Source organism: Lagopus leucura, unplaced genomic scaffold, assembly GCF_019238085.1.
Source record: "Lagopus leucura isolate 7727_CA_CO unplaced genomic scaffold, USGS_WTPT01 Super-Scaffold_100016, whole genome shotgun sequence".
Lineage (NCBI taxonomy): Eukaryota > Metazoa > Chordata > Aves > Galliformes > Phasianidae > Lagopus > Lagopus leucura.
In genome coordinates, this window is record NW_024962270.1 from 10913028 (window position 1) to 10925387 (window position 12360).

The window sequence follows — 12360 nt, forward strand, 5'->3', positions numbered from 1 at the left end:
ATGTGAACTGGAGAGTGACTGCTCTTGTTCTAAATGATTTAATTAGAACATCTTGTTGATAAAGCTTGGCTTCTGATACCTCACTAAGATGTTTTCTAACATAGTCACGGACTGACCACGAGAACTTATCTGCAATAATAGACTTGTGCCATATGCTGTAGGAAACATTGGGAAGGAACATAGTCACGCCAAAGTGCACTGCTTTGCTTCCAGACATGCACCGAGGTTATTTGAGATTGTACGGTCTTCCAGAGATGCTATAATAAATATATTTTTATAAATAAAATGCTCTGTGTTTTCACAGCACCCTTCAAGGCAAAATAGTTACAATACATTATGTGTGCATGAGCTTGCTTCGAAGTTAAACGTGGTACCATCAAAAGGAAAATTACTATCTTGTCAAATTTGTTTAAAATTATAGATGGAAGGGTGTGACTGCATCCTTGTAAAGCTTCAGGAATGAATTCTTATCTAGAGCACGTGTTCACTGCAAGGTCTGTTGCAGAAGAAAGAATTCCAGCGTCCTTTGATGCCATCTCCCCTGTGGTAGATGTTACCGTGGCCCTTGGCACAGAGCAGCCAGTTTGGGTTCTCTGCTGTGTGAGTGAGGGTGGGGAATCCTTGGCAGCTGACCAGGAACAAGCCTCAGCGTGTTGGCTTTTCTCCTTCCTCCCATCTCTCTTATGTCTGCAGCACACTGGCGATAGGAAATTCTGTTTCCAATTCCTGTCTTAGGAAAACACGATCATACTGTCAGTTTATGGTAATGAAATCCCTCTGTGCTTGGAAGAATTATTTCTGGTCCTCTTTACATCAAGAGGACAGATAAAATCAGAGTTAATTCTGTGTTCAAAAAAGAATACACAAAAGCCCTAAGTTTTCTCACGTTCACAATTTCTGTTGATGCAGGAAGTTGAAGTGCATTTTGTGAGGGGGAATAAAAAGACTGTATGAAAAGCCACGAAACAAGCTGTGCCTGTACTTTAGGTCTGGTGCATGAGTTAGGCATGTGCAGGCAGTGCAATTAAGTTGGGCAACAGCTTGTGTTGCAACGTTTCACCTGCAGGTTCGGCTGATGGGAGCACTTACGAAGTGAACGTTTCAGCGGAATTTCTGTGTCCTAATTCTTTTTTGGCTGGGTGCTTGCTATTCTTTGAATGCTTGCCAAAAAGCTAATCCACCTATATATGTTCTCAGGTTCATTAATTGTGAAACTAGGAAAATGGTATTGTCGACTACCTTTTGCAAAGCATGCTTACGCTGTGTTAGAAGACTGAACAGAGTTTTAAGCACTTGGCAGTAGATAGTGAGAAACCAAAGATCTGTCCTTCCCCCTTGCCCTTAATTCTGTGCGCAGAAGAGTGGGAGATCATGTTTTCACTTATTGTTCTGCTTGATGCACAGTATTTCTCTGCTGATCGAGTCATTTCTTACTCTTGTGCAGGTAAGCAGGCTCCCATGTAATGCCAAGGCACTCGCCATGTCCCGGTTCTGCTGCAGACTCATGGGTTGTCATTTCTGCCTAGTTACATAACTATTTGGAGCTACTGTTAATCAGACTGTAACACTGCTGTACTTATTGGAGTCGTAAACCAGCTAAGACCTGGAATAAAAAAGATCCATTAAATGTAACATTTTCATTGATTTTCTGCAGAGCAGCAGTTGACTGTTTGGTTGTTTTAAAATGTCTTTGTCCCTCCCCTCCCAAACGAGTTTGAAATCTTGAGCAATCAAAGCATAAAAATACCTTTCTACTGTACATGCACTGGTGGGAAGGCCTTTGGCTGGATTACTCACTTATTACTGTAACTTTTATTATAAAATAGCTGTTTGGGGAAAATCCTCTAGGGCAGCAGCATTCATGCTGTGAGGTTACGTGCCTGCTGACTTTAGGAAGAGAAGAAAGGGATACCGTGTCTGGGATTAATAGTGTTTGGAGACTTCTCTCTCCGCAGTCTCTGGGTTGCCTCAAGGAACAGGAGTATGAAAAGGGAAGATTTTGAAGAAACACGTGATAAGACCTTTCTGGAGGGAAGGCACAATGTGAGAACAACTCATTTCATTCTGATCAAAGCCCCACAAGCCTGGTATCCTGTTTGCACCATAACTTCCAGCAGATTCCTAGGGAACGCATAAATAGGACCAACAAATGGTACTTTCCCAGAATACTTTCTAATTCCAAGAAGGACTTCCTGAGCTCAAAGTAATGTTCTTTAATATCTCTCAATGGACTTTTCTTCCATGAGGCTGTAGAGCAGCCTTTGAAGCCGCGTAAGAGAATCTGTGTTTTGTGCTGTGCTGCTACGCTAGGCTTTGGTTGTGGCTGTTGGGAGAAGTTGCCTTCTTCCTACTACTTTGTATTTCAGACTTTATGACATTCACAGCTAAAAAAGCAGTGCCCTGGGTTTGCTGTGGAATGTCGGCTAATTGCAATTATCATAATAATTTCCTTAGCAGAAAACTATGTCCCTAAGTGTGCAGTATTCTGCCTGTTGGAGCAGAGTTAGGCCTGGGGTTGGTTCTGGCTTTTTATTCATATTTTATTCACATTTTGGTTCATTTCTGTTCTGTGTGACCCCTGAACTGACCTTGCTAAGATGGTTCCTGGGGTTTCAGCACTGAAATTTTCATTGTTGTGGTGAGGTAGGCTAGCAGTTGTTTGCAGGATGGGCAATGGAGAGCAGTGGCAGGGATGGAACAGGCCCCCTCAGCTCACAGCAGGCCAGGATGGTAGGTGAATGCCAGGACTGCCAGCATGAGCCAGGCTGCCTCTATACGTGCTTTCATCTTGTTCATTATTCTAGTGTTGAACAGCTGAAATAGGATACCACCAGTAGCTTTCAATGTTACACTGAAAAAGCTGTTCCCAACTTGTAGGTGTCCTGGTATTCCAGATCATGACATCCCACGGCAGGCTGTTGTGTGCAGAGGCACAGTGTACTGTGGAGCTGTGTTTCCTGGTTTCTCATGAGTTCTGACTCTCCAAGAGGAAGATGCTCTGGGATGTGCTGCATTTCCCAGGAGCCTCCACATGATTTCCAATTCTGGGTGATGGGGGAAAAGCTTTCTTGTCTTTTCTGGGATGCGAGGTGTGGGGGGCTGCTGATAAAGACTCAGACTGATTCTCTCTCCTCTGCTTTTATTTTTGGTTCGTTTTGATTTATTACACTTAATTATTCTGTATTATCTTGCATTCCTTTTAGTAAATCAGTTTTTCTTATCTCAGTTGTTTTTTTTCCCCTCTTCCTTTTCCCCCTTTCTCCCTAGGGGAGGGATAAGTGTCATGTGATTAACTCTTCAAACCATGACAGCAGGCCAGCTCTATTTGCTGTCTTTGCTACAGGTACCTCAATAGCATGCACCAACTCACTTAAATGCCTTCGTCACCAATTCAGGTGCCCTTTCCAGCCTGTTAATGCTCTCAGTCTTTCACAGTAGATCCATACCTCAGTTTCCCCATCACTACCATGGGGATGCTGAGGACAAGAAGGAGAAATAAACCTAGCAGGAAAGTGGAGATGGGAAGGGCTTGTAACAGCAGGCTTGTTTGGAGTCCAGGTTACCCTGACAGCAGTAATGTGAACGTGATCCTTCTGGCTGCTAGTGCTGTGTTCTGCAAGGCATACAGAGCCAAAAGTTCCCCTTATTTAACTCATGTTATGTTTTTTTTCTTTTTGTTTCAGCTCAAAAAGAAGCAGGTCTATGTTGAGAAAGTGGAGAAGATGCAACAGGCCTTGGTTCAGCTGCAGGCAGCGTGTGAGAAACGGGAACAGCTGGAGCATAGGCTGCGGACCCGGCTGGAGCGAGAGCTGGAATCTCTCCGGATGCAGCAGGTATCCTGTCTTTCTCTGGGCCCTGGCTAGGCTTCTTGTAGGATTTGACACTACAACATGTGCAAAAGAAAGGCAGTGTTTTTTTTCATCTTGTAAAATCAGCAAATTTTTTCTTTTGGAAATGATTATGTTGGCCTCTGTTTTGACTTGATTTACTTATTTCTTTCTAACCAGAAAATTTAGATAAAAGAGCAACAGTCTGTGCATCCTGTGATAAGAGAGCCATATAGCTAGATGGTGTTCTAATTTTAGGCAACCTGGTTGTATTAATTCTTATATTATTTTTGAAATATTCTTTACAGTTTGAAATTTTAAGTAAAAGTCAATAACAACTGGACCGAAATGAAAGGCCCTTCAAAAAACTTCTATATGAAGAAAAAAAAAAATAAGTACACAAAACTGCCAAAACCACAAAACCAGTTCTGTAAATGCAGTTGTTGGAAACAGGAGCTTCATATAGAATACGTTCTTGTAGCGTGAGTCTTTTTCAGTGGGGAAAAAAAAAGGATGAGAAGTAGATTGTGCAGAGGCGTTGTAAATTGGGTGGGAGGTTTTAGTTTTATTTCAGCTTGCATCCAATGTAGGCCTGCATCATATTTCCAGAGTAACTTACAAACCCGACAGTTCACCTATAGTCTAATTTATGTTTAGTTTAAATTTGGTCCTTAACTGCCGTATCTGTGTAGGAGCAGATATTTACATAATAATTATATTTTGTAGTGCTTTTAGTGGGAGTTAACATAATTTAGTAAATTTTCTTCCATGTTACCTTTGGAAGAGGAGGTAATCTGAACGCCCAACTTCTGATTTTGAGCCTTAGTCAAAGCAAAAAATTAACTTTCTTGTCATGGTTTAAGAATTCTGAGCCGAATGTAAAGCGGATGACCTGCCCAATTTGTCTTCAAGTCAAGTATCACACAAATCCCAGATAAGATGCATTTTATCTTTGAACTTTCAGCACAGCAGATCTCCATTTTTTTTAATATTGACTTATGAGAAAAGGTTGTCTGTCTTCCAGATCTTCTGTTAGAACTAAAGTATTTTTAACCACCAGCTACTTAGTCCACAGGTATACAAAGATCATATTGATTTAGTATTCAGATGCTATAAAAATATTTGGATTTTTTAAAAACTGATAAATCTTGCACACTAGTTACTGTTTTGCTGGAATGGATGTAAGTGTGGTTACTTTAGGCAGTGAGAACGGGCTAGAGACATCAGACCTGAGTAGCATATCCAGCTCCCTGACATGTTCTTGTGGCTTTGCATGTGGAAAAAAGCCTTAAGGAGTATTTTCCATCTCAGATACCCACTTGTTAGTGTTACCAGCTCTGGAGTAGCACAAAGAAGTGCTCTACCACAAGTGCTGTGACTTAACCTGTCTTTCTTGGGAGCAGTTCTTGGTATTTTATGGCTTTTGAGCTTCAACATGTGGATATAGAAGGAGCCTGGCTTGCATTGCTTGTTTCCGGGTTTGGACATAGGGAGGCTGCACTGCTCCACAGGTATATTAGGCCAGACTGCCTCGAGTGGCATAGCCACTGCAAATTCACAATGGGGGGTTCTTGCACCAGCCCCTGCCACTCAGAGAAAAGCAGACCAACCAACCCTGAGTCTAACACGTGCATCCTGAAACTTCTCTTTGCTTTGCTTTTCACAATCAGCGTCAGGGTACATCTCAGGCTGCCAACGTCTCTGAGTACAATGCCACAGCGCTTATGGAACTCCTGCGCGAGAAGGAAGAAAGGATTCTTGCTCTGGAAGCTGACATGACCAAGTGGGAACAGAAGTACCTGGAGGAGAGTGTGATGAGACAGTTTGCTTTAGATGCAGCTGCAACTGTGGCTGCTCAGAGGTAAATTAAACTATTCACAGTACAGGGATTATTTTCTTTTTCCTGTTGGATGTCATATTTTCCACAAAACAGTGTTGTCACATCACCTTCCCACAATACCTCTCCTTGTGGTCTGCACATCTTCTCAAACCTCCGCATACAAATGGAGCTTGGCTGCTTTTCCTGGGAGCTGTGTGACTGTTAACTATAAGAAACATTTTTGCAAGGGAAGGTTCCCCCACATGCAAGAGCCATTCTCCAGACTAGAGTTGTCCTAAGCCATTCCTAGAAGCTGTTGCTTCGAAAGTAGATGTGTGAGGAGGGTTGTTGGGGTTGTTTTTTTCTTTTTTTTCTTTTTTTTTTCCTTTTCAAACAGGAGTCAGTCCTTGCTGAAGTCATGTGGGATGGGGTGAGATTGGTGATTCACATCATTTTCCCTGAATGGCTTGCTTGTTCTCCAGAATGTTTTTGCAAATCACTTTGTGGTATTGTCCTCAACATGGTTACTAACCAGAAACATCTACTAGGAAATTCTGCTCAAAACATTCTGTTGTGTGTGGAGAGTAGTTCTTGTGGGAGGGGGAAGGGAAGGGTGTCTGAAATTGGGTAACAAGCTCGCATTCCAATGCAGCTGTATAGAAGCAGTTATTATGGTTATAAATAGGCCCAAGTCTTCAGCTAGCTGGTAAACAAGTGCTGTTATTGGAGAGCAGCTCTTTAACTTCAGGTAGTGCTTACATGTAATTTCATTGATCACTAGTTTCTGTCTCTTAACAGCAGATTTTATTTTAGATTGTTTCACGAACGAGATTCAAATAGGGATGTTATCGCAGCTGGCTTCCTAGCACGTAAGATCATACTGAAATTACAGGCTGAAAGTTGCAGATCTGCTGTCTTAGCATTTGAAGACTTACCTTGCTCTCCAAGCAGGCTGTTATTTTGGGGTATTGAGTTTCTTGTGAACTGTTTTCTGCCTCCCTAGAGATTCTCTAAAGGCTCTTGATGCTGCTTGGCCCTGGAGGCTATGTTATATTTTCAGCATGCACTGATAAATAGGGGTCTGGTCTATTGTTTATCGTGGAATGAGAGGGGATGTGTTAGGACTGTTTAGGTTTTGTTAAAAGAACAAAGAATGCTTTCCAGTCAGGAAAGAGCAAACCTCTACTTTTCCGTTTCCTTCTAGCTCCTTCTCCCTTAAAATAAACTGTTCCATCAGTACTGCTGCCAGTTTACATGCTGTTTATTATAGCCTTCTCAAAAACAGGCTGTAAGGGATTTCACTAATTTCAATGGTAACCTCATCTACACTGCACACAAATTTGCTTTCCTTTTTCTTTGGTGGTGGAAAATAGCATCCCTTAGGAAGATGGGGTTGCAGGAAGGATGCTTTACAGCACAGGCAGGAACCCGGGTCAAGTTAGGGTTCTTTGATGAGTGACCTTCCTATGCCCTTCACGCTGCTGTGTTGCTGTTGACATCCATGTATCCATCTGGATGTCTGGATATCATACTATTCTGATGTGAACTTCTGCAGGGTTAAATGTGCATTTACCACACAGTTCTTAGGGCTGCTGGGTCTAAGAGAGCAAGTTTTTTATTACAATGAATTGCAGCTATTGGTGACTTCAGCTAATTTTTTAATTATTACTGTGTTAACACAGCTATGTCAGTAGCATGCTCTTAAGCATTAGGAATCATACAATGGTTTAAAGCATAGTACAGTGACTTCATTCTGACTGTGCAGCAACAAATAGAATGACATATTATGTTTTGGTTAATTGAGTGAACAACCATTACAGTGTTAACATTGGGCATTACATGGAATTGATCTTAAACTGTTTTCAGCCCCACTCTTAAGTTTTTTGGATCAAGTTGTGTAGAATTACTTAAGAAACTTCAATGCCTAGTTCCCTTTGATACTCAGATACCCACTTCTTGGAAGAGAAGGGAAAAAAACCTTGCATCTGAAGCAAAGTTTGTACTTTTCCAGTGGAAGAAAAGTGCCTAACATTCTATATTATCTTTTCCTGTTCCTCTCCTTGGATTTGCCCCATCAATCTGTTTAAGTTAGCACAGTGAATCAGTTAGATCATAGACTGGCCTGAGATAGACAGCAAGTTGACTGTTAGTATTGTTTGCGTATCTTCTTTCATTAGGGACTGGGAGTGGGATTTTCAAAAGACACTGCACCAGCCTAAACTCAGAAACAGTAGTTGTTCTTGTTTGTTACTTTTGAGCAATCATTTAGCACTGCTAGAAGGAAAGCAGCATGATTAGCTTGCCCTTCATCTGCTCTACTGCTCTTTCCCAGGGATACGACAGTGATCAGCCACTCACCTAACCCTAGCTATGACACCTCGCTGGAAGCTCGCATTCAGAAGGAGGAGGAAGAGATCCTGCTTGCCAACAGGAGGTGTCTGGACATGGAGGGAAGGTAAAATGCAGTTTGTTCTTATTTGGCTACTTTAGGACAGGGTTTCTAATTATTCAGGCAGATGCCTCAGAATCAGAAGTTCACGTCTTCACCAATTACAACACTGTAGAATGCCAGACATTTGTTTGGCCAAGGAAGTAACTGCGCAGCAATCCAAAATCTGTATTTAGATTTCGTGCCTAGCTCTCTCTTCAGGGCATCTTCATCAGACCCCAAGTTTGAGCCACTTCTTTATTGTTTCACTGTTTTTCCCCAGGCTTTTTCCACTGCAGACTCCCCAGACTTTGTGAATATTCTTTTTTTTTTTTTCTTTTTCTTTCTGTCAGCCTCATGCCCCACCCATAACTCTCAGCCTTGCTTCAGAGCTTCTCCCATGCCTGTTTAGAGTAGTTTCCAGTAGCCAGAGGTGAGGGGGTGTCTCAGTGAAGTTTTCTGTGTACATGTGCAGGAGGCCTCATACACTATGCCATGGAGGGTATTTAGGGTGTCCTCTCCATGCCTCCCTGAATGCCCAGGGGAGTTCAGGTCACAGCTGTGGGGTGCTGAGGCCTCAGTCCAAAGCGATGGAAGTTCAAGCACACTGTCGTCCTTTGTTCTTCTCAAAAAGGATCAAGACTCTGCACGCTCAGATCATAGAGAAGGATGCCATGATCAAAGTCCTGCAGCAGCGCTCCCGGAAGGAGCCTGGTAAGACAGACCAGCTCTCCTCCATGAGGCCTGCCAAGTCACTGATGTCAATCTCAAATGCTGGCTCGGGCTTGCTGTCCCACTCATCCACTCTGAGCAGCACTCCCATCCTGGAAGAGAAGAGGGAGGACAAGAGCTGGAAAGGCAGCCTAGGTAATTTTTAAATAATGGTGGCAATTAAGGTACACCAGTCACTGCCTATAGGGGAGGCAGGAACAGCAGAAGGTAGATGTCTGACAGACAGATTGACTGGCTTAGCATGCAGGAAAACTGCCTGCAAGCAGAATGGAACACACTTGCAGCAGCTGCTTGCTTTAATCATTTTTGGGGAAGCGGTGACTTCTGATGTCCAGGCTCAGTCATGAAAATTTTTCAGCCTTAATTCCCACTTGGTTTGGTACCTGATATAAGCAATATTTGAGATCTGGTTTTCAGAGTTCCCAGGCACTTGCTTTCAGCTGGGCTGTTACAGCTGTCTGAAGGTGTAAAGTCTCCTTCAGTCAGCAGAGACACAAATCAGGATTGCTGTCCTGTAGAGTTGTGCCCGCGCTAACATGACTTCTGCCTGGAATGGCTCAGCACTATTGTTTGGAGAAAGGAAATCATATCAAAGGGAATCTTAGATGATGTTTTTCTTTCTGGAAAGAAGTTGGACCCATAAGCCTTCCCTAAGTTTCTGATAAGTAAATGAAAATCTCTTGCAGCTGATTTCAGGGTGTGCAGATTTATTCATCTGCAACTGAGCAACTGCTCAGAGTCAGGGAATTAAGATGGTAGAGCCAGCTCGCTTAGCTTTGCATGCAGCAACATGAGAACACTGCTACTCTTCAGGTACTTCAGCACCAAGTGGTGAACGGTGCTATGGAAAGGTAAATTAAAGCTGGCAGCTAAAGTGCAGATCCTAGAGCAAATGCTACATAGATAGGGAGAACTGATTCCAGTTAGTTTTTTGGGATTGTGAAATTTCCTTCTCTTTTTCCACACAGGTGTTCTGCTGGGAACAGAGTATCGTTCCGAATCCATTCCCTCCACGCCCTCTCCTGTCCTTCCTTCCACCCCATTGCTGTCAGCCCACTCTAAAACAGGCAGCCGGGACTGCAGCACCCAGACTGACCGAGGGAACGAGCAAAGCAAAGCTGCACCTTCCCCTGGAGCCCCCACACCAGCACGGCTCCCCACTGCCAGCCTGCCCTATAGTGCTGACAAAACAGGTAAGGAAGCTCAGCTTCTCTCCCAGAGGGTCCTGTGCCACTGGCTCACTGACTGTTCTGCTCCATGGGGCAGGCTCTGCTGTCCCTTCTTCTCTTCGGGAAAGCTGGGTTTACTTGTTGTGGGTTTCAGAGGCAAGAATTGGCCCTGTTCTGAGAAATCTCAAACACTCTGAAGAAAAAAATAATGCCTTCAGAGTGCTGCGATAAGCATGGACACACTGAGTAGAGAAGTACAGCATGATTTCAGAGTTGGAGCAGGTATATGGGCAAGTCTCCTCTGAAGTAAGTTGAGGGTGGTCTGTGGGCTTTAAATAGCATATGAAAATGAGCTGTAGAAACTGGCCATCAGGTTTTAGTGAGTTTTCAGAGCAAAGTGGACTCAGTTAAGGGGGAGACAGAAGAAGGAAGAGTAACTACCATGATAAAGCTGTCTCGTTATTACACTGTCCCATTGCAGGACCAACTTCAGCAGTGGTGTAAGTAGATCACGTTGACAGTGACTATCACAGAGGCTGAATTTGCTTCCCACAGAGCTCTGAGCTGGCAAGAACTGCTCATTTTCCAGTCCACTCTGCCAAATCAATGCAGATTATACAACCTTGCCTCTTCTACTTGCAGACACATTACAATTATGTTGCTCTTTATGGAAGAGTGAATTTGGCTGGTTTGCTGCGCATCTTGCATTGAGAGAAGCAGGGGAACGGGTTTTGTTTGTGGTGAAAGTGTACACTAGCTGCAATAGTTTAAATGAAATTTCTCCCATTTTATATGCTGTTGTGTATCCATGAGAGATGCTGAAAGGGAATTGCAGAAAATACCTTACATATTTTAGAATAGTGGGTTTTACTAACTAACCAATAAGTTGTTAGCTGCCTTTTGGCCAATGACAGAAGATGGCTTACAATGTTAACCTCACTTTTCTGATCCTGTGCTCACAGTTCATCTGTGATTGAAGTTATAGCTATGATTGTCTCTCTTGTTTTCCCTCATCATGTAGATGGGCCACTCTTCCACTCCAGTACTCTCGAAAGAAAAGCCCCTGTTCAAACCATGGGGCAGGACCTCCCAGATGGAGAGATGGTAGAATACCTCATCTGAAAGCCCGTACCGGATCTGAACTCGGATTCAATAGCAAGAATTTTTTTAAAAGACAATTTTATTGGGAAAAAATTGTAGTACCTGAGTAATAAAAGAACACTCAGCTGTTTGCTCTTGTATATTATGTCTCAAAAGTATGGACAGGTTAATTTATAATTTGTTCTAAATTATAAAAAAAAAAAAAAAAAAAATCCACAGTGCTTGTTATTTGAAAGTATCCCCTTTATTTGTTGAATACTGGATCTGGTAATGCCTGGATAAAAATCAATAACTTAGGTGCACTACATCTTATATTTCATATCAGTATTTTTAAAGTCGTCTCTTAAGCAGAAGTACCTACTCTCATAGGTGTTGGTTGTTTGTCCAACGTGAACACAGTAAGAGGGGCAGATTGGGCTCGTAGTGATGGAGCCAGGGTCTTATTTGGAAGCATCACTTGATGGCTCCAGGATGCAAGTATTCTCAAGCTGAGGAGCTTTCATAAATCTGAGCTATGATCACAGGAGTTTATCTTTTCACTCTGGGTAAGAATAGGTATTTGTCATTCATAGCCTGGAAAGATTTCCATTTTCAGTATGGTAACTTTTTTTTCCAGATTGTATTATGTCTTTAAAAAACAACAACAACAACAACAAAAGACTCCAGTGATTAATGTAACATTTCACATTTTCAGTTTGCATCGAAAAAGTTGCCGTAGTCTTATACGTAAGTACTTGTTCAATAATTTATACAGTGGATAGTAAGTAATATATTGCATTCATGTTTTACATAAATGAAAAAAGGACATTTTGCTGACTCAGTCCTGATCTGTTAGATCAGATTTCTGCCATTGTAATTCCATTGGAGTTAGTGGAGCTTCCCCCAGTTTACAATAGTGCAAGTGGCAAGCCCTGTTGCTTTCCAGTGTTACAACTTAACCTACTGCATCCTTAGCAGGTTTTTCTTTACTTCCCATGCCCTCCTTTGTTCTGGGAGAGAATAGATTCTTTTTTACATAGCAAAGCCTCCAAGGTAGAGGTTTAAACAAGAGCTGTGTGTAAAGTTTCAGATGGCAAATTCTGTCCTTCCAAAATATATATTCTTTAACTAACTGAAGAAAGCAGCTTAAATAAAGACCAAGAGGCATTACAGAAGGAAGTTACACATTCTAATTGTCTGGTTCTCAGATCCTTGGGGACTAGCAAGAATACAGCAGTGCTTTGATTGCAGATGCTGTATGGAAATACTAAGACCAATAGACGTAAATGTTTGAGTATTTTTCTT

General features: G+C 42.3%; 1 protein-coding gene across 3 annotated transcripts in view; it reads left to right on the forward strand.

The window, feature by feature from the left end:
• AMOT (angiomotin) overlaps positions 1-11206 on the forward strand; it is a 57211-nt gene extending 46005 nt beyond the window's left edge. For all 3 annotated transcript variants that reach the window (XM_042876416.1, XM_042876414.1, XM_042876415.1), the window contains exons 8-13: positions 3684-3833; positions 5498-5688; positions 7979-8101; positions 8709-8941; positions 9775-9999; positions 10997-11206. In XM_042876416.1, the coding sequence (XP_042732350.1) occupies positions 3684-3833; positions 5498-5688; positions 7979-8101; positions 8709-8941; positions 9775-9999; positions 10997-11097 (1023 nt within the window). In that variant the 3' untranslated portion in view covers positions 11098-11206. The remainder of the gene's footprint in view (positions 1-3683; positions 3834-5497; positions 5689-7978; positions 8102-8708; positions 8942-9774; positions 10000-10996) is intronic.
• Positions 11207-12360: the final 1154 nt, after the last annotated feature.